The sequence below is a fragment of the Dromaius novaehollandiae genome, chromosome 4 (genome assembly GCF_036370855.1).
Source record: "Dromaius novaehollandiae isolate bDroNov1 chromosome 4, bDroNov1.hap1, whole genome shotgun sequence".
In the NCBI taxonomy this organism is placed as follows: domain Eukaryota; kingdom Metazoa; phylum Chordata; class Aves; order Casuariiformes; family Dromaiidae; genus Dromaius; species Dromaius novaehollandiae.
The window spans coordinates 13,655,610-13,677,512 of NC_088101.1; the positions used below are offsets into that span (position 1 = coordinate 13,655,610).

Here is a 21,903-nt window from a genome sequence, read left to right on the forward strand (position 1 = left end):
AAGGAGCTGTCACAGGGGGTCTGGGAGCCTCTGACAGGGCTTAGTGCTAGACACGGGTCCTCAGAGCCCTCCTGCGTTTTACCAAACCGGGCTCTAGCCAGGCGCCTCTGGCTGCCTTCAGAGAGGAGCAGCTCACCTGCGCCGCTCTCATGTCCCTCGAGGCCGCTGCGATCACTCTGGCCAGGACAGCGCTCTGCACGCGGCCGTCGTCGCCCTGCAGGACTCTCTCCAGCTCTCGGTAGACCTCCGCTCTGCCGCCCTGGGGACACGGCCCAGAAGGGAAGAGCTTGGCCTTGCCTTTCCTCAGTGCCAGGGAGCCCCAGAGCCGGGGACACGGGCCCCGCCAGCGTTTGCAGCGTTTGCAGCACGCGCGGGTGGCAGGAGGGCGGCGGCGCCCTCGGGAAACCAGGGGCCCTGCCGGGCACCCGCAAACCCAGGCCCGGCACAGCGCGACGCCCCCGCCTCACCTCCTCCTCTTGCAGGCGGTTTGACAGAGAAGCCACTCGCCCAGCAAAGGTGGGGACGGCTGCAGGGACGGACTCTGCCGCCCTGCCTCCATCCTCCCGAACGGGAGGCCGGGACCAGCAGCCTCCACAAGTGAAGAGACCTGCAAGGAGAGACCCAGAGGATTAGCACCAGCTCTGCTGGCCTCAGCTGCCTGCGCTGTTTCGGGGCAAACGTCTCCTCAGCCTGCAGAGAAATCCTTTCCCCCAGCACTAACACCGCAGCCAGGGCTGTGTCAGCAGGCGGGCAGCCAGCAGGGCAAAGGCAGGGACTCCTCCCCTCTGTGCAGCACTAGCGAGACCACCCCGGACGCTGGTCCAGCCCAGGCTCCTCAGTAAAAGACAGACACGCTACAACGCTGTGATATAGTGGAGTGAGTCCAGAAGAGAGTCATCAGGATGGCTGGGGACTGGAGCACATGATAGGCGAGGGAAGGCTCAGAGAGCTGGCCTGGGGCAGCCTGGAGAAGGGGAAGGGAGAGCAGTGCCTTGCTGCACTAGGAAGAGCATTGCCAGGAGGTCGAGGGAGGGCATCCTCCCCCTGCTCAGTCCTGGTGAGGCCACTGGAGGACTGGGTCCAGTTCTGGGCTCCCCAGGACAAGAGAGACATGGAGCTACTGGAGAGAGCCCAGCACAGGGCTACTAAGGTGAGGAAGGGACCGGAGCATCTCTCCTACGAGAAAAGGCTGAGAGAGCTGGGCCTGCCCAGCCTGGAGAAGAGAAGACTGAGCGGGGAATCTTATCCATGTGTATCAGTATCTGAAGGGAGGGTGCAAAGAAGACGGGGCCAGACTCTTCTCAGTGGCACCCGGGGACAGGACGAGAGGCAACGGGCACCACCTGAAACACAGGAAGCTCCGTCTGAACACAAGGAAAAAACTTCTTTACTGCGAGGGTAACCGAGCACCGGAACAGGCTGCCCAGAGAGGTTTTGGGTCTCCATCCTTGGAGATACTCAAAAGCTGTCTGGACACCATCCTGGGCCAGGTGCTGCAGGTGACACTGCTTGAGCAGGGGGTTGGACTAGGTGATCTGCAGAGGTCCCTTCCAACCTCCAGCAGTCTGCGACTCTGTGAAGGGGGTCAAACCCCGGAAGAGGCACCCAGGGAGGCTGGGGGATCTCCATCCGCAGAGATCTGCCTCGCAGCCAGGGCCCATTAGCTCCTTGGGTGGAAAGCCCGTGAAACCAGAGCCTGGAGGGAGCTGCATGGGAGCGAGGAGGCGGCTTTCTCCCGGGGAGCTGGTGCAGTTGCAGGGTCAGGGCAGCTCTCGCAGCGTCAGAAACGGCCAGCCCTGCTCAGCGGTGCCGAGCACCAGGGGTTCGCGCTGGGGATCTCCTGCAGCCCCGGCCCAGCCCCGGCCCAGCCCCTCACCTCGGAGCGCCCGGAGTCTCCGCATGGCGCCGGGCCAGGGACAGCGCTGCTGCGCCAGCCCTGCCTGAGGACAGAGCGGGACCGCGGGGACCCGCTCCTGCGCGCCACCCTCACCGCCCCAGAGCGCTGCGGCCAATGAGGGCCTGCCCCGGACACGCCCGCCTACATCACAGAGGGCCCAGACCAATGGGGGCCTGCTTGGGGACACGCCCCCGCCCATCACAAAGGGCTGCTGGCCAATCAAGGCTTGCCCCAGCAGCCACCCCTGCCCATCACAAAGGGCTGCCAGCCAATAAGGGCCCTGCCCCAGGGCCACGCCCACTCAGGGCAGGGGGCCAGAGAGGGCAGCAGGCCAAGGACCCCACCAGGCCCCCAACCCTGCCCCATCTCCCTCCATCACTGCCACCCCCTGGGTTTCCTCCAAGGGGGCTGGGCACCGACCTGGCCTCAGCAGCCCCTCCCAGCCCCACAGCCAGGGGCGACTGCTCTCCAGGGGCTGCTTCGCCCTTTTCTCTCCTCCGCCTCTTTGCCTGCCTTTCTCCAAAAAGGAGCCTGCTGCAGGCTTGTCACCTGGGTACACGCCTGTCTGTGTCCTGCCCTCTGCTCCCTCCACCAAGGTTTGCACTCCCTCTCCAAGGAGCACAAGGCTGGACCCAGAATTGGAGGCCTCAGGCCTGTGACAGCCTCCAACATGCCATAAGAACAGGGCTCAGGGGAAGGAGAGAGGCAGTGCACATCCTAAAGGAAAGCTCCTATCAGCTCATATTGTACAGGAAAACCTAAGCTCCCCTTTATTGGGCAGGAGAAAATTTCAGCAGAAGACAGACCCTGCAGATCAGGAGGGGTCTGGGCACATAGGGTCCAATGCCAACAGTCAACTTATTTAGCTGACTGTAAAATCCATGCTGGTATGGCCTAACTGGATCTAGTTCTAAGCTTTTACTCCACACTGACTGCAAAGTGTAGCTCCACTGCCACAGCCAGCCAAGAACATGAACATCTCTCCCAATGCAGCAGCACTGAGTCACTCTGATGGAGGGCAATAAAAGCTAGTGTCAGATGCTCTGCAACAGCATCCTAGTCTTCATTTACTGGTTGCATTTCAGCAGTCTGGAGGGCTGCCTTCCTCTGTCAGCAGAGCCCCAAGTATGGCCAAGCTGCTCCCATCTTTCTGCAGAGGACAAGGGGTGTCTACCTCCAGAGCATTTAGCCTTGTCCTGGACAGGGAAAGTACTGTCAAGGAAGTGATTTTGGTGAGAAAGGGTTACTCCTCACCAGCCACTTCACCTTGGGGGGGGAAAAAAAAGGCCAAGTGCTGCCCTGTAGCCAAGGCTGCCTGCTAAAGCTGTGTGAGTTCTGTCTTGTGACCAGTCCTCTGCAAACTGAAGAGCAGATCTGGTCAGCTTTATTGTTTGAGTTGGCATGTGTGTTTTTTTATTAGCAGCTGTTGTCACACTTAATGGTATAGGACACATTTACCTTTGCAACTATCACAAAAGACAACCACCAGAAAGCAGCACCCATTTTTGCTTGCAGGGCCTGCTGCCCACTGGTCACCCAGGCCAGCCCCCAGCTTAGTGCTAAAGAAGGTTGGCCTGGGGCTGTCTAGAGGCAGCCACTTAGCACCACTTCTCTTAAACTTACTTAGCATGAATAGCTCAGTTGGGTGAAGCCTTATGCCACACTCAGAACATGAGGGACTTGCACCCAGCTCAGGAAAAGAGGCCCCAGAAGCAGCTCCAGCTGGAAAAACAGGGACATCACAAGCAGCCTGTATCCCTGTGTCTCACACTCCAGAAGGGAGGATGTTGCAACTCTGAAATAAGGCATCAGGACCCTGAGAAACAAAGCCTCCTCTCCCTGCTGGGGCAGGGAGAATTGTGGGGTCTGGAATTACCTCCTCCAGATCCTGAGACACAACAACAGGACCCAGCAAGGAACAGGAGGACCCCAGACCTCAATATTACTCTTGGTCCAAACTAGGGTGTGAAGGGTGGAGAACTTAGACCATAAAGTGACAATTGCCTACGGCTTCCTTTGTTCAGGTCCCTCTCCAGGGGCATCCAGCTTGAGCTGTCCTTTGCTGCTGTACCACTTAGAGTAACTCAGTTTGTGGTCCTCCGTGTCTGAGGCTCTGCCTCAGGAAACCCAGGGTCAGGGACCTTCTTGAACAGACTGGTGACCAGACTGGGTCACCACCACCAGACCTTCCCATCTCCAAACATCCAACTGCCAGCAGCAGGTGAGGTCACCTGGGATCTCGGGAGCAGGCAGCACCCAATGGGTGAGTGCTAAAATGCCCTGAGCAGGTTCAGAAAAGTTAGAGGGGGTTCAAGGGCCCCTAGGAAGGAGTGTCAGGGTGGGTTCCAGTCCCTCCCTTGCTGCAGCTTTCTTACAGGTGCGCAGCCTGATAAGCCTAAGGTGCAGTAGGCAATGGGGAATGCACCTGGCATGGAGAAGGGGACACCCTTAGCCAGGGTACAGGAAAACTGGGAAGAGATTGATGGTACGTCAGCCTGTCAAAAATGCACATGGTTATGTTATGGCAGGAAGATGAGCCATTTGCAACAGAAGATGGTAATCCAGCACAACACTGGCCACAGCAAGGGACTTCTGATGAGGAAACATGAACTTTCCTGCAGCATCATCTAGAAGAGAGGTTTCCAGCTCAAACAGATTACTGGCACATTTGGGATAACTGGGCATGGGCACAGGAGCATTCCAGTCAGAAGGGAGGGAGCAAAGAAACCCTGCCACAGGTAACACTCACACTAGCAGATCCTAGTACCCCAGACCACGCTCCAAGAGCTCCTGCTCCACCTTATATGCCCGACAACCTATCTGTCCTTCCCCTTGCCCTGCTCCTCCTCCCTCTACCAGCTGCCAGACTCTGTCCTAGGATCTCCCGTGTGCTGACTGATCCTGCCACTGTGCAGCCAAGGGGAATGCAAGGGGCCAACCCCCCTCCTCCTGTGCTGCAGCTGTTTACTAAGCAGCCCTGGAGCCCCAGCCATCTCGCCTTGGGGGCGGGGGGGTAGTGGGGTTAAAAGCCAAGATTAAGAGAAGGTGCCAAGCCATGTGCCCAGTTATTTTCTACTGTATGCACCAGGTAAACCAAACCATAACCCAACCTGGAGTGACTCCCATATTCTTTTGAGGGAATTATTTCAACCAGATGAACAGGAGAAGGTAACAAACCAAGATGCAGAATTAGCACAGCAAGCCAGGGGAAACAGAACCCTCTGGCCAGCAAATGATCCAAAGTGGGACTATAATAAAGCAGGAGACAGAGCCCTGTGTCAAAGAGGACTTGGACATTTAGTAGAAGCAGTTAGAGCATGCAGACAGTTAGGAGCAAATGGAACCAGAGTGCAAGGTAGACAGTGATTAGATGGGCACCCCAGTGACTTCTGGGGGCAGCTGCAGCAAGCTCTGCTGAAATATGGGGAAATGACCCCCCACAAAACTTCAACAATGCACTCAACTAGCATAGCATAGATCAAGGAGCCCTTGATACACAAAAGTATTTTAAAGAGCATGCGCCAGGCTGGCAAGGGGAGACTTTATGAAACATTTCAAGTGTAGCAGTATTCGTTTATGATGGTTGAGAGGAAAAACAAAGCTGAGCAAGTAAAAGCAAGCAAGCAAGCAAATTCACTGGCTACAGCTCTAGCAAGGAATTTACAAGTGAAAGAAAGGGGTCAAGGAAGAGGAAGACCAAGCCCGGGGTTCGGCCGAGGCCGTGAAACAAAGGAAGGAGGATAGGGGGAAGTGAAGGGAGAGAGTGTTATTCTTGGGGGGATTTAGGACGTTTACAGCTGGAATGTCCCCTTCAGCCTCAAGGTCTGACTAGAGACATCAACTACCCATGTCAAGAATTAGCTCAAGAAAATAACCATTCACAATGGCCAGAGGAAGGGAGCCCTGATGACCATGAGGAGGCAGCAGGGTCACAAGTTTTTCTTATGTGGGGAATTCATTTAGACAAGAAGGAACATAGAGCTGGTAAAGTAGAAGGTCAAGAAGCTGAATTTTTAGAAGATACAGGAGCCACGTTATCTCCTTTAAGTTTTACCCCCAAAGGATCTAAAACTGAAGACGAGTTTCTAACGCAGTCACAGGAGGAGGGGGAAAGAATTTAAGCAAGCCCTTGTTTTTAGGAAACAAAATAGGAAACAATAGGAAAGGAAAGCATATGGGGGAGATTCCTATTAGCAGCAGACTCTCCAGCATGATTGCTAGGAAGAGATCTTTTGCAAAACCTAGGCATGGAATTACACTTATCCCCTGAAGGAAGGGATCTAATAGTTATGGGAACGACTGTAATCACTGAAAGCCCCAGCCCCAGAGTAAAAATACCAGAATTGCTAAAACCTGTACCAGCAAAGCTATGGAGGAAAACTGGTACTGACATGGGGTTGAGCTGAGACTAACAATCTATAGTTATTAAAAACCAAGGGAAGAAGCCCACCAGCTGTGAAACAGTATCCAATTCTCCAAGAAGCCAGGAAAAGCATACAAAAGCAAACAGGCCAATATTCAGCCGAGGGGGTTCTGAAACTGTGTTTCACCATAGAATACTCCCATCCTCCCTGTAAAAGAGAGCAAACCAGATGAAGATGGGGATCCTGAAAACCGCTTTGTACACGATTTGCAGGCTATCAATCAACACATGGTGACTCCTTACCCAGGGGTACCTGATCCTTCTACTCTACTTCTACAAATACCACATGGGCAAAATGTTTTTCTGTAATTGATTTAAGCGCCCCTTTCTTTAGTATCCCACTTGGTGAAAGTAGCCAACCCTTATTTGCTTTTACAGGCAAAGGGCAACAACAAACATGGACACATCTCCCACAGGGTTTCACAAGGTCTCCCACCCTTTTTTCCATGAATACTGGGGAATGATGTAAAGGATACCAAATTACTGGGCGGGGGGGAAAATCAGCCCTAGTGCAGTATGTAGATAACTTGCTGATAGCAAGTAGAGATGAAGGTACTTGTCTAATAGACTCTATACATCTACGTATGGCTTTAGGAGAAAACTGTCACCAGGCATCTCCATCTAGTCTCCAGCTGTGTCAAAAGCAAATAGACTACTTGGGGCTCATTCTGAAATAAGGGCAACGACTACTAGACCCAGAAAGAGGAGATGCTGTAAGAAAACTCCCCCATCCAAGAACAAAGAAACAGTTACAAGGATTCCTTGGAGCTGGGGGATTTTGCAGACCATGGATTCCTGGGTTGGGAGAATTCACAAAACCCCTGACAGAGGCAACCCAGAATGAAGAAGCAGAACCCATTGCATGGAGCCCCAAAAGGCAGCAAGCTTTTAGAGCTATGAAAGGAGCTTTGGCATCTGCACCTGCTCTCAGGCTCCCAGATTAGACAAAGCCCTTTGATTTGTACATACACGAAGGTAAGGGGATTGCCAGCAGAGTAACAATGCAAGAATTAGGATCCCACCAGAGACCAGTAGCATGTTATTCTGCTCAGCTAGATTCAGTTGCAGCAGGGGTGCCAGCCTGTACCAAATCTGTGGCAGCAGCAGCAATAGTGAAGAGAAACCACCCTCCCATTCTGGGACACCCCGTAAACAGTTTGTCCCACACAAAGTGGAGATACTGCTAAAATATGCAACCCAAGCATTATCACCACAACAGGCACAGAGATATGCACTGATCCTGCTCATGGCAGATCGTGTAGTCTTAAAAAAATGCAATGCCTTGAATGCAGCAACCCTAATATCTCTGTCTGGTGATGGAGAGAGACATCCCCAACATGAGCAGGTAATGCACACATCAAGCAAGCCGAGAACTGATTTAACTGATGTTCCTTTGCAAAACCCAGACCTAGTTGTATTTGTAGATGGCCCATCCTACTAGCTGCACGGACAGCAATGAACTGGGTATGCTGTAGTCAGCCAGGAACAAGTGATAGAGGCTGAACCGCTTCCCACACAAATGAGTGTGCAAGGAGCAGAGCTAGTAGCCTTGACACACACAGCACACCTGGGAAAAGGAAAGCAAGTCAACATCTACACCAGCTCTCAGTATGCCTTTGGGGTGTGTCATGCAACTGGGATGTTATGGAAAGAATGAGGACTTTTCACATCATCAGGAAAGTGGCTAATGGAGAAGAAACACGCAATTTGCTAGAGTCAGTCCAACTGCCTGAAGAAATTGCTGTAATGCACTGCCCAGCCCATACTAAGGACACTGCAGAAACTAGGAAAGGAAATGCTTTAGCCAACACCACCACAAAGGCTGCAGCCCAACAATCTCTGAGAGACTGTGTGGTTGCAGCTCCAATCAGGAACCAGAGTGAATGGCTGAATTTAATACACCCCAAAACCATGTGTGAAAAGGACTGCTCAGGAGCAGAGAAGAAACAATGGGAAAAGCAGGAAGCAAAACAAAATGACAATGCAATATGGACAGTTGGGGGAAAACATTCTACCCACCCCCAAAAAAGTAATCACTGTAGCTAGGTGGTTTAACAATAAAGCTTATGGGGGAGCCGAGGCAGTAGCTAACCAGGCACACAAAGGATGGGCTGCTCCAGATATGGGGTTCCAGAGTCAATGGAGTCACACAGGGGTACCCATTTCACAGCAAACATAATCAAGCAACTATATACATCACTAGGAATAGAGACAAACCTGCATACTCCTTTATCACCCAGTCTTCAGGACAGGTAGGAAGAATGAACAGAACATCAAAAGAAAAAATAGCAGGAATATGCACACATGCTAGTCTAAAAGGGCCAGAGGCATTGAACTTAGCTCTGTGGGAGGTTTGAAATGCTCCATGACAACCCACAGGACTAACAGCAGCAAAAACTCCCTTTGGGAGACATTTAGCCCTACCAGGGCCTTATATCCCTGCTAAGACCAGCCTGTTAGAGATGAACAAGTGACACAACATGTACTAGCTTTGCAGGAGCAGCTTAAGGCTCCACAAAATCAGGCGCCATGGTTTCAGCTAGCACCATCAGACATTCAGGTACATGACAGACAGTCTGAGGATGAAGTTTTAGTTAAAACATTTCTACAAAAATCCAAGTCAGAACCTAAGTGGGACAGGCCATATACTGCCATGCTATGTTCTTACTTTGCTGTTCAAGTTGAACTGTACTTGTATACATTGGAAAGGCGTGCATGTATGAGAACTCTTGGTAGTCTTATATTCATTAGATACCATTGCTGCAAATACAAGTAATGACTCAAATATTTGTGTTCATAACTTGACCAAAATTGTGGGATGTGACTTCAATTCCTCAGCTCCTGTTAGATCTTATCAGTTGTTACCATCTAATTATACATTGACTCAGAATTTACTACCAGCCCCACCGGAATACATCTTACACTGGTGAAAAAGCTACTACAACATGACAACCTGCATCGACTGCTAGAAGGCATCCAAAACAATGGACAAGAACTCTAATCACCACTCATCAGGATACAGAAGAGATACACCATGTCTTAGAAAGGGTAAGGAAGGATGGAGACCACCATGGGTGGGAAACTCTTTTAGGATGGTCACCAACCACAGCAGGGATTTATGATCACCTGCTGCACTCGGTAGTAGCTGTGTTAAGTTCAGCTGTGTCCTGCCTATCACTTAACCATATTATACATAAAATTATGGAAAGTGATAGTATGCCTCAAAAGACTGAGGACTGTTTCAAGCGTTAGCAGGGATGCTTAATAAAAACAGAGAGGACTGTTTAAGATTATTGAACTGAAACTGTCTAGAGGTAGCTGCCCATCACAACTTTTATAAAAACTTAGCATGAGTAGCTCAAGTTGCTGAAGCCTTAGGCCACACTCAGAGAACAGGAGGGACTTGTCCCAGAGGCAGCTCCAGCTGGAAGGATAAGGACATGACAAGCAGTCTGTATCCCTGTGTCTCACACTCCAGAAGGGAGGATGTCACAGCTTGGAAGTAAGGCCTGTGCTGTGCATCAGGACCCTGAGAAACAAAGCCTGCTCTCCCTGCTGGGGCAGGGAGAATTGTAGTCTGCAACAACCTCCTCCTCCTCAGGACCTTGAGACACAACAGAGGGACCCAACAAGGAACAAAGGCACATCCCTTAGCAGAAACCACACCAGTAAAGGTAAGGAAAGAAACAGCCTGCCTGTTATGGACAACAATGAGACCCAATAAGGAACAGGAGACCCCAGACCTGAATATTGTTATTGGTCCCAACTACCCCACAAGGGGTGGAGACCTTGGATTGAAAGGTTATAATTGCCCAGGGATTCCTTTCTTTAGGGTCCCTTTTCAGAGGCACCCACCTCAAGCTGTAATTCCTGCACGCAGGCCATTAAAATTCATTTCATTCACTTGGATTTGGCTCCACACTTCCCAGCAGGAACCTAGGGTCAGACCCTGCTGTGGTGGGCAGCAAACCTAACCTTCCCTAACACTGTTGGAGCAATACCAACTGCTGGTTTGAGCCTCTTTGGGAAGCCCCATGCTCAAGGTTTAGTGTCATGCCTGACAAGTTTTCTGCTTATTACCTGAGGGCTTTACCTTGTACAGGATTTTGAGACAATTCAATAGTACTAATGATTTAAATAGGGCCTTGTCTGCCAATACTCTTCCCCCCCTCCCAAGGGGGCTAACTCATTCTCATTGGCTGTGGAAATAATTCATCCCTTCTCAAACCACCCAAACTGCCCTCACTCTCCTTTTGAGCCTGTGTTCCAGCCGTCACCAGAAGGGCAACATGCTGAACCCCCTGCTCCTCCCCCAAGTCCCTCCTGGCCCCACTGCATTCAGGAGAGATTTGGACTGTGCCCACAAGAGCTCACAAAGCAGTCATGTTGAAACACACTGCCCTAAGCTCAGGAGTCTCCTGGGGGGCTGGTAGGGGCTAGTTTTACACACCACTCAGTTTCTGCACACACCCTATAGCAGACAGGCAGCTGGGGAATCTCCTTGACAGATAAAATAGCTTTAGGTAGTCCCTGAAGCAGTCATATTTTACTTCCGTCATGTCTAAAAAGTCAAAGCAACACGAGGCAGACAACATACCAGCTACATTTTTCAGCTTCTGATGGCAGCCTTCGGATCCCAGTTGTCTGCCTTGCGAGCAGACCTCACCTTCTGATGTTCATGAGCTCGAGTGCTCTTCTAAGACCTGCAGGGGAAAAGTAGAGTCAATCCAATTGTACCAATGATTAGCTACAGGACTTGGCGGGTCACATACTTGAACACAGGGGCAATCACTACACTGTTGTACCTCCAAGCAAAGCTTGTTCAGAGGGGCTTATTTAAGCCCATTAGGGGTGATCAACACCCATGTCAATGGACTAGGCAGAGACTGGAAACTTAAAACATGCAGGAAATCACCTCACTGGATGGCTCCTCTGACAAGCCAGGAACATCTCAGGCCCATCGAGCTTCACAACTTGACATGAGAAAGACTAAAAAGGGCTCTCCAAAGAGCACGGGGCCCAGGAAAAAAGCCCCCAACAAGCAATGCCTGTGCCACGACAGCATGTCTGGCAGGAAGACAGGGGACCGCTGCCTGCTGAAAGGAGCCCCCAGGCACTGTCACCTGCTGCTCCCCCTCAGCACATCACACATCAACACACATAACCTGCACGAGCTCCTTCCAGAGCCAGCTGCTTTCCCAACTGTCCTACCAGGGCTTGCTGCCCCATTCGGCTACTGGGCACAGGGCCCTGCCAGACCCCCGGGTCAGCAGCACAAGCAGCCCTGCTGCAGCTGCCAGGAGCTCACAGCCTCCTAGCTCCAGCCTCTCCCCAGCCGTCCCTCCTGCCCTGCCCCTGGGCTCAGGCACTGACCTCAGCAGAGCTCTGCAGAGGGGTTGGTGTCCCCAGCTCCTGCCCCCGGTGCTGCACAGCCCCAGCGCCTCCTCCCCGGCCACCCACTGCCTCCAGCAGAGCAGGGGTCCCACAGGCCACCCCACAGGCAGCCCCAGAAGCTCCTGGAAGGAGAAAGGCAGCCTGGAGGCAAAGGGCCCCTAAGGCAAAAGAGGGAATAACACCAAGAGGTGCCCAGGGAGGGGACACTGCTGAGAAGCTCCAAGCACCCACTTAGAGACACTGGAAAAAAGCAACCCCACAAGCAACTTCTGGGAAGGAGCCACCTGCCTCAAGCAGCACTGTCCCCAAAACAGGGAAGAAAAAGCATCAAAACCACCTGTCAAAAGCCAGGAAGGGGAGAAAATCCACACCCTGGCAGAGCACACACAACAGTCCCTCCTCCATTATCATGGGAAGGGGTGACGGGGGGGAGGTCACACTCATTTCCTTCCACCCTTCGGTTAGTGAAATTCAGGCAGTTTTGTTACTCACCAGATCAGACCTGCTGCTTTGGGGCAGTCAAGAAGCACCAGGTCCCACTGGGACAACCCTGGGGGCTCATGCCAGGGGCTCCCCTTCTTGCCTTCCTGCCCACCCCAGCCCCTCCATGGCAGGAGAATTGGAGGCAGGATCTGGCTGTGCTACAGCTGTGAGGAGCTCCCAGGAGCAGACCCAGGGCACCCTGACTCCCAAGGCCTCCTCACCACTTGCCTTGACTTGGAGCCAAGACCTGGCTTCCCATCACATTGGGTTTCCACTCCAGGGCCTGAATCAGTTCAGTTTGCTGACCAAAAACCCAAGAAACACCTTGTGCATGGGAGAAGAGCTCTTCACTGCCTGAGGTTTTCACTACTTTGTTGTTAGTTGACACTTGTTGGCTGAGAAGCCTTTACTTAGACTTGCTTTCTTTTTTTAAAATTAACAAAGTTAAAAGAGATAGCACATCCTAATACAACTACCCCCAATTACTGCTCATTCAGTAAGAGCCTGGATGCTCTCTTCCAGGCCACTGTTTACTCCCCTCCTTCAATGCCTGCATTCCAGTTTTGACAACAACATGAATTTCAGAGGATTGTTTTCTCTTACAGAGCAGAGAGGCCGTGTGCCAGTTCTGGCTACCACTTGCTGCTCTGACACAGTCCCTGCTCCATTTCCCCTCCCACTCCAAGGGACTCAGAAGCAATTCCTGACAAGGACACAACAGCGTTGTGTGCACCAGCAGCACTGGGCATTAAATGAAACCTTGCTTTAAGAGAGTTTTAAACAAACCAAGCATCTCTTCCCAAATAATCCTGTTCAATTAATTATCAGCTCTGCCAGGGACACCTCAGACACAACAAGCAGCTCCATTTGTTCTTTCTGGGGAAACCATACACTGGAGTTTCAAAACAGTACTTCACTCTACATACCCATAAAGCTAGTCTAAGCAGCAAACACATGCAACACCTTTTTAGTTTTGCTTGGATGCTTGCTCTTCTTCCATAGAAGCAAGAAATAAAGATTTCTTTTCTTTCCAGTGCTCTTCTTGAGACATGCAAAAAGCCCTGAAGGGAGTCAGAAGCCTCAGCGCTGGAAGGCTCTGACATGCCCTGTTTGCAACAGGCCCAGGTTGCCTGCTTAGAAGTATCACTCTTCAGTTTTCAAGAACATGCATCAAGGGAAAGTGACAAACTGTTGCATAAACAGAAGAGCATGGAAAGACTGTTTGGTTTGTCCTCAGTGGTCAAGTGGTACAACCCACTATCTGACACTTCAACACCTAAAGTATTTCCTGTTAAAGAGCACTGGACTGGGGCTGTCTAGGGGTAGCTGCTTAGCACAACTTTTAAGAGACTTGCTTAGCATGAGCAGCTAGATTTGCTGAAGCCTTAAGCCACACTCAGGTAACTCATCATGTTAGGTGAAAGACGGCCCCAGAGCTGGTTCAAGCTGGAAAGAGGAGGAAGCCACAAGCAGTCTGCACTCCTGTGCCTCACACTCTGAAAGGGAGGATGTCAGGACTTTGACATAAGGCCCGTGCAGGGCACCAGGACCTTGAGGGACAAAGCATCCTCTCCCTGCTGGGACAGGGTTAGTTGCTGTGGTCTGGAATTACCACCTCCTCCTCAGGACCTTGGGAGACAAGGGCAGGACCCCACAAGGAACAAAGGCACATCCCTCAGCAGAGGTCACAGCAGTAGAGAGAAGGAAAGAAACAGCCTGCCTAGGGACACCAATGGGACCCACAAGGAACAGGAAGACCCCCCCACCTGAATATTGCTGTGGTCTCAACTACCACACAAGGGGTGGAGAGCTTAGATTGAAGAGTTACAATTGCCCAGGGATTTCTTTGTTCAGGGTCCCTCTTCAGCAGCACCCAGCTCCAGCTGGAAATGATGCACATGTGATATTCAATATGTTCATTTTCCCTCTGACTTGGCTTTGAACTTCCCAGCAGGACTCTAGGGTCAGATCCTGTTACAATGGCTAAGCACACACAGTTTTTACATAACATTTATTTCAGTTCAACCAAGGCTTTCATGCTGTTTCAGGTACACAAGTAAATAGTAGCTTACCAACCATTCCTGGGAGAGAGTATATGAGCACCCAAGCTCTTAGCTGGGGCATTTCCCCAAGGCCTCCAAACTGCTTCAGGGACATGAAAGAATTCAGCAACGGATAACTAAAGTCTGAGAACAGGAACACTCCCAACCTCCCTCAGGCTACTCAGAAAGAGTGAAGAGAAAAAGCCCTCACAACTCAGTTAACAACTCTATATTTCACCACACTTGATCAAAGGCCTACATGACTAAGTAAAAAAAATAGGTTAGATGCTGCAGAAAAAGGAGCAAACACCTCAAAAAAAACTTTCACACCACAAAAATACTGTGACACACACAGCCACCAAAACCCTGAAAAAAATAGGGTAGCACATCCAAACTGAAAGTCTACATAAAGAGATAAATTAACATTGAGAAAGAGGAAAGCAGAGGAAAACCCAAAACTTAAACAGAAATAAAAGAGGCAGCCAAGAACAGGAGCAGGAAAAGCAGCACAAAGCAGCTCCAAGAACCACCCAGAAACTAGAAGAACTAAACAGCTTTAAGACTTATCTGAAAAAACAACACTAAAAACAAGACACACAACTCACAACACAAACAACAAGTACAAAACAACACCCAGAACACCCACAACCCCAACACCAGCCAAACAAAGCCCCCACCCCCAAGGCTCAGCTTAAATACAGCCCTCAGGCCAAGGGGCAGAGGGGGCGTGGCTGGGGCTTCCAGGTGAGGCTGGTCAAGGCAATGTGGACCTGGGTGTGTGGTCAGGGCCTTGACAGCACAGGCAAGAATGGCAAGGTGAAGCCTTTAAAGGTCAACAAAACAGCTAGAGAGGTTTAACGTTTGCTGAGGAAACACCACAATGTTCTGCCAGAGAAGAAAATGGCTGGAGAATGTTTGTTCTCTGCTTCTTGCGTTGTAGGGACTAAAAAAAGCCCCTAAGCAGTGCTAGCGAGGGCCAGGCCCAAAGCACGCAAGAGATGTTTCTTCACATGATGCATAATTAGACGCTGGAGTTTCTGGCTGGATGTGAACAGTTCACATGGGCTCCCAAAACACCTGGACAAAGTCTCAGGAAAGAAAAATCTGTGAGGGATGTGAAATGCAGAGGCACCACCTCTGCTGCTGGGAGTGCTTGAGCCACAGACAGCGAGATGCATGGCACCTGCAAGAGGAGGATTACTGTCTGCTCGCGCTGCACATCTGGGCAGGTACAGCTTCTTGGAAGTGCTGGGAAGGGTCTCGACACCCAACACCAGCAGGTATCAAAGGAGGCTTTCACAACCATCGTACCAAAGGCCTTTGGGGGCCGGTGACACCAGCTCCTTAGAAGATCTACCCACCTAACAAAATTGTCCTGGTTAAGCTTTGTTTCAGTGTGAGGTGCTCCAAGGGACTGTCACTGGTCACACAGAAGAGCTTTCTTGCCTTGGCACTAGGCTCCTTGGTGCAGCAGGAGGCCTTAATTGCCCTGACCAGGCTCAGCTGCGGCTTCGCTGACCAGACTCACCTGGGGCTTCCACCCACCCGTCCTCCACCCGTTGGCCAGAGGGCTGCATTTAAGCTGGGTCAGGGGGAGCTTGTTCTGCTTGGGTGTCCTGGAGGGAGAGTGGGGTGTTTTGTTTATCATGTGTTTGTGTTGTGCTGGGTGGGTGGGTGTGTTTTGGGGGCTGGGTCTCTAGGGTGGTGCTTGTGCTTTGTCTGTTTAATGCTGTGTGAAGCTCTCAGTGAGGTGACTAATGAATTTGTTGTTGTGGTGCCCTGTTATTGTAGGCTTGTAGCTGTGCAAAGGCTGCCTCTGTTTCTGTGTGTGTTCAGATCACCCCGACTTCTGAGCTCCTCTTCCCTTCTGGAGTCCTTCTGTGTTTCCTGTTCCCTAGCAGGTAAGTATGTAACCAGGGCTGAGGGCTCCTTGCTGGGAGCTGTTTTATTATCGGAGGGGCCAATGCTCCTGATCTCCTGAGCAGTCCTTGTTCAAAAGCTGTGTCCTTCAGCTTCTGGTGGGATGCTTCTTGGGCTGCTCTTTTCAAAAGGGAAGAGTGTCCCCCCAGGTAAAGCTTAAAAACTCCCAGTGTCCTTTCTTGGAAAGCAAAAAGTGCTAAGCCACAAAAGCTGGTCAGATGTACAGTCTCTGCAGCTTGAAGGGCTTGAGTTCATCTTTGATGTAGCTTGTTCATTGCATCTACTTACCTTGCAGGAAAGGCTGTTTTATGTGTCTGGGGGATGGTTGGGGAGGAGAAGGTGGGGAGGTTGTAAAAGATGCTTAAATCATCAGGTCAGGAGGGAGTTCTCCAAAACATTGTTTTCTGACCACAAAAACCAGTTCCTGTGATGGAATTGGGTCAGAGTCATTCCTTGACTATGCCTGTGCCTTCTGAGATGGAGGTGAGAGTGTTTTTTCCAAATGTCCCAGCACTTAAGTCAGGTCTTCTCAAGAAATCTTTATGCTTCAAGCTTAAATTAAGCAGTGGTGCTGTAATCAAGCCTAGCAGAGAAGAATGAAAGGCAGAAAAGACAAAATGCAAAGTGTTTAAAGACCTCCCAAGTCTGGCCAGATAGCTTCACAGCCATGTTTGGCAGATGCTTGGCAGTACTATGCTTTGAGGAGAAATGAGTGTCTCTTCTCTTTTCAGCTCCCTTTGGATGCTCTTGTTTCTCTCTGGAGCTCTCCAAAGGCATGTGCAGTGCTGCAGCTGAGAAGAGAGAAGCAGCTGTGGGACAGCTCTGCTGCAATCCCTGGGCTTCAAAAGCCTGAGCTTCTGCTAAAGACATGGCCTATCCCCCCAGGACACAAAGGGGGCCAGCTGCCACATCAAGGGTAAGATGATAGGACACCCTGTGCTGCCCAGTGTGCAGGGCTTTGCTTCTCTGGAAGCAGCTGAAAGTGCGAAGCATGGCTCTGGGCAGGCTTGCCTGTTGGAGGGGTCAGCACTGCTCAACTCCTGCATCACGGTGAGTTCCTGTCTTGCTGGACTAAGTGATGGTCAGGGTTTCCTTGTGGATTCTGTCTGATGACACAGAGGGTTTTCTTGTGGTGAGCTCAAAGCTTGGGTTGGGATTAGTGCAGTCACATGGAAATGCTTTACAAGCAGTAACTAGCAGTGGGCATGCCACCCACTCAGTGTCCCAGCTGTGAGGGTCTGGGGGGGTGAGGTGGTTGACAACACCTGGCATGTCCCAGTGAGGTGCACCTGCAAGAGCTGGGGGATCCAGTGAGGTGCTGGGGAGGAGTTCTGGCAGTGACTGGGAGGTCTTGGTGTTGTGTGACAGGGTCTTCAGGCACTGCTGCTCTTCAGATGCTTGAACTGAAGAGACCAATATAAAAAAAGACAAATGGCTTTGAAAGTGTCTCAGGTGGGTGGAAGTTTTCTTTTTAAGAAAAAGCTAGACTCCACTGTGGGAGGGTTTGACCTACAAAGTGGCTGCACTCTCAGGCTGATGTCTGGGTGTGAATGCAAGTTAAATGTGACAAGGCTGTTAAGCTGCTAAATAGTTCAGTGTATCCAGTGTTAAGCTGAAATAAGTGAAACCAAGCTGTTGCAGGTTGCAGAGGCTTGGCAGTCTGGAGCCTGGTTAGAGGGAAGTGTGCTTGAGGGCTACTGGTGTGGAAGACATGGTTTCCTGTCTCTCTCCTGCCCTCACAAAGGGAGGCCTGCTCTAATCTTGCAGCAGGGCAGCACTGGAGCTGTGGGTTGGTGGGTGGGTGTGTGCAGGCTGTGTCCTTGCTGATGAGGGAATCCTGGCCTCTGCCCTCCCCTTCCATGTGATGTGACATGTGGATGTATGGAGTTATCCAGCCACAAAGGGGGTGGGGAGGGTGACAAACCAGTCACCTGTGTGGACATGCAGGGGAGCACTGGGGTTGCTGCAGCAGGGAAGCCAAGGGCTGCAGCTCGGAGCAGGGCTGGTGTTCAGCACAGGCCTAGTGAAGTTAACCATCCACGAGTCCTGCCTGGAGCAGGGACAGGCCTAACACAAGCATGAGACTCAATGCTCCCACCCGCTCTGTCTTGTCTCCAGCTCTGGCCTTGCTCTGGAGGACAGAACTGAGTTCTTGCTTTTACTGCTCCCTGGCTTCCTAAGATGAGGCAGAGGGACTGCTCCCATTCTGCTCCTCTTTCTGGTGTTGAAATGCTCCCTTCCTAGAGGGCTCTGGCTTGGGAAAGTCCTGTTAGGCTAGTCTTATTCTGTCAAGGATTATCCTGTCTCTTTCTGTAGTACCTTTAGGTGTGTAACTGCTTTAAAAACAACTCGAAGCCTTGGTGACTTCATGCTGTTGTCCAGGGGAAGCAGCTCTCTGTTGGAACTGGACTTGCTGGGCTGCTTTGGAGTTCCTGTGTGAGAAACCCTTCCTGGGAAGGACTTCCTCTTCCTGAGGACAAGGACTCTTTCCCCTGAAGTAGTCTGCATTGTTTTATCAAAAAAATGAAGGTGTTATAGTAACTCTGTAGTAGAGGTGCTATTAGCAGGATTGAGTTATTGCTATTCCATCCTGAAAAACTTGGCCAAAAATCAAGGGTGATGTTTGGGCCTTGTTGAACTGGTGGAAGACTTGCCCTGGCTTGAGGCCAAGCAATCAGCTTGAAGTGCCCAGGTAGAAGAAAAGAGAAGGTGGGGGGAGAGGGGAGGGAATGAGTGTATTGCATGTTGCTTTTTCAAGGAGAAGTGGGAAGAGAGAGTGCCTGGAGTCAGAGCTGGCTCCAAGGGCCTGAGGCCCTAAGTCACACATGGGTGAGGATCACCTCACCAGGAGAGAGGGTGTTTCTCCTTGTGCAGGCCTCCCACTAGCAGGAGCAGCAGAGAGGGTTGGTTGGCCTGCTGGGGACCCTGACAGCTGCCAGAGCATCAGCCTGGCAAGTCTGTGCCTAGCTGGGGGGTCATGGAGCAGTCTTTGACAAGGAGATGGGCCCTTGACAAGGGGGGGGGTGGTGGTGTCTCTGCAGGCTCTGCACTGGCTAAATGAGAGAGCAGTTGCTGCAGAACCTGCTGTTCCCTGTGTCTTGTCCTCAGGTTGTCAGCTTGTGTCACCTCCCTGTCAGAATGTGGTGTGCCTCGACTTCCCAAGGACTGAAGCAAGGCTGTGTTGGTGGCAGCTGCAGGCATCAGTTCTGGATAAATAGCATCAAGACAAGTCAGTCAGAGAAACCTTCTTCCCAGCAAGTGAGGAAACATGAAATGCTAAGGATAAGACCAGCTGCCTTGCAGTGTTTTATGAGGCTGTGAAAGGTATACATGTTTTATGCATCAGCATAACTTCCAAAAAGCTGCAGTGGAGTTGGGGGGGGGGGGGGGGGGGTGGAGAGGAGAGGCTGATGACAATTATACCAAGGCAGTATATACTGGAGACAAGAGGGGCAAAAACTGAAGGAAAATGAAATACTGGCTGGACAGTACTTGCTGCTGCAGTTACTAGCATAGCTGCAGTCTGTCTGGGCATGCTGGAGAAAGCTTGTGTGAGAGATGAATACAAAGTGAATCTAGTGGATCACTTAGAATTTTTTGGGGGGTAGACCTGCTCTCCCTGGGCCCCGGGGTAGACCTGCTCTCCCTGGGCCCCGGGGTAGACCTGCTCTCCCTGGGCCCCGGGGTAGACCTGCTCTCCCTGGGCCCCGGGGTAGACCTGCTCTCCCTGGGCCCCGGGGTAGACCTGCTCTCCCTGCGCCGCGGGGTTGACCTGCTCTCCCTGCGCCGCGGGGTTGACCTGCTCTCCCTGCGCCGCGGGGTTGACCTGCTCTCCCTGCGCCGCGGGGTTGACCTGCTCTCCCTGCGCCGCGGGGTTGACCTGCTCTCCCTGCGCCGCGGGGTTGACCTGCTCTCCCTGCGCCGCGGGGTTGACCTGCTCTCCCTGCGCCGCGGGGTTGACCTGCTCTCCCTGCGCCGCGGGGTTGACCTGCTCTCTGCCCCCCCCCCCCGGTGGGAACAGGTCATGGCCCTGCACAAATACAGGTGAAGTCATGGTCTGTGTCCTAGGCAAAAGACAGGGGAAGAAACCTGCAGTAAGTGGTGACAAAAATAAAAGCCAAGTCTGGAAGACACTGCATGAGCTAACAAAGCCACTAGTGTGCTGCTGTCATCTTCAGCAGTGCAGAAACACTTGTCAGAAAACTGAGGTTTTTAACCATCCTTGGTCTGTACAAGCAGAGAGGCCAAGGAGAGAGTCTGCAAAGCAGGATAGTAAGTAAAGGTAATGCTGGGCATTTCAGGCGGGGCCCTGTCCCCCTCCATGCACATGCCTGCAGAGACTGGCAAGGCCAAGAGCCTACAAATGCCTGTGGAAGGAGCAGAGCAGCCCTTCAGGTGGGGTCCCTGGCTGGGCCAAGGTCATGGAGAGAGCTGAAGGAGAGGGACCTTGAAGTGTTCCAGATGAGTTTGAGAGGGGCTATTGCAGGAGCAGGTCCAGCTTTCAAGAAAGTGATTTTAGCCGTGTCAGTCTGTATGGAATCAGCTTCCCAAGTTTTGCATTTCTGAGGGTATTTTAAGAGGCAGCCCACTGAATGTCACTGTGTCCCTTGACATGTGGTGTGGGAGAAGTAAGTACCTATGAAACTCTTCACCAAGATGTCTTTTTCCTTAGCAGATGTGCTGGAATTCCTTACAGCTGTGGCCATATCTTGCCCTTGGCCTGTCCTTCATATGGGGCCTACTAAGAAAAGGGCAGAGCTCTTCAGCCAAGCCCTGGAGCTGAAGAAGAAATGTTTCCTCGGTGTGTTCCAGTCAGCCTGCGCAGCCAAGCCTTGTGCTTCTCAAGCCTGGGTATGACTGAGGCAGCCGTTGGGACCCAAAGCTCCTGCAGCACTGCTTGGCCTGGGCATGTTCTGCCTCCTCCATGCAGCTGTGTCCACAGTGTGGTCTGAAAAGCCTGCTGTGGACAGGGACTGGGTGTCTCATTCTTGGGCCCCCAAACAACTGTGCTGCCTGTTAGCTCCTGGAAATGCCAACGCAGTGCTTCTGGCATTTGGTGATGAGCATGCAAAACACTGGGGGTTGTTCTGGAGCCTGTGGAAACAGGAAAATATCCTTTCAGGCCAGGTGCATGAGTTGCTCTTGGGTTGTTTTGATATGCATCAAACCAAGAGTAGTAATTGAACTGGGCTTCAGCTGAGACAGTCTGATGGACATTGTCCCAGGAAACCTTATGGCGTTATCTACCTCTTCCAAAGATAGTTTATGGAAAGAGCAGCATGTCTTTAGCAGAGAAAGCTACACATGGGGATTGTTTCTCTAGCCTTCAAGCCATAAATCATTCCACTTTCTGATGCAACTGGACTTCATGGAGCAGTGTTTACTGCGTTAAGGCCTTGTGATAAGTGTCCACTGATGATGGGTCATGTTTCATTAAAAAATACTAAGCATAAAATGGAACCCCAGTGGAAAGGGTGCCTAAGCAAGTGCTAGGTGTGTCTACAAAGTAACTTGTTTCTTCTGTCAGCCTGAGGAAAAGAGGAAAAAATGTAGCTATCAGTGGGAAGGTGTCAAGTGCCTGGACCTCATGCTATTGCTCAGCTGACAGATGTGTGCTTGCTGGAAGGGAATAGACCCCAATAGAATTAAGTGGTTTCCAGACAAGGCTCCACAACCAGTGGGGATAATACTGTGTGTTGTGATTGTGATATGCTGTATTGGTGCAAGTAGGAGACTTAAGTAGG

General features: G+C 51.4%; 1 protein-coding gene across 1 annotated transcript in view; it reads right to left on the minus strand.

Annotated features, from left to right (window-relative positions):
* Positions 1 to 21,903, minus strand: part of LOC135328308 (maestro heat-like repeat-containing protein family member 2B) — a gene marked incomplete at its 3' end in the record, with an annotated part of 33,489 nt that overhangs the window by 7,536 nt on the left and 4,050 nt on the right. Inside the window, exons 2-4 of the mRNA XM_064511428.1 lie at positions 10,918 to 11,023; positions 468 to 607; positions 137 to 259 (exon numbers count right to left, since the gene is read on the minus strand). Of these exons, the coding sequence (XP_064367498.1) occupies positions 137 to 151 (15 nt within the window). The remainder of the gene's footprint in view (positions 1 to 136; positions 260 to 467; positions 608 to 10,917; positions 11,024 to 21,903) is intronic.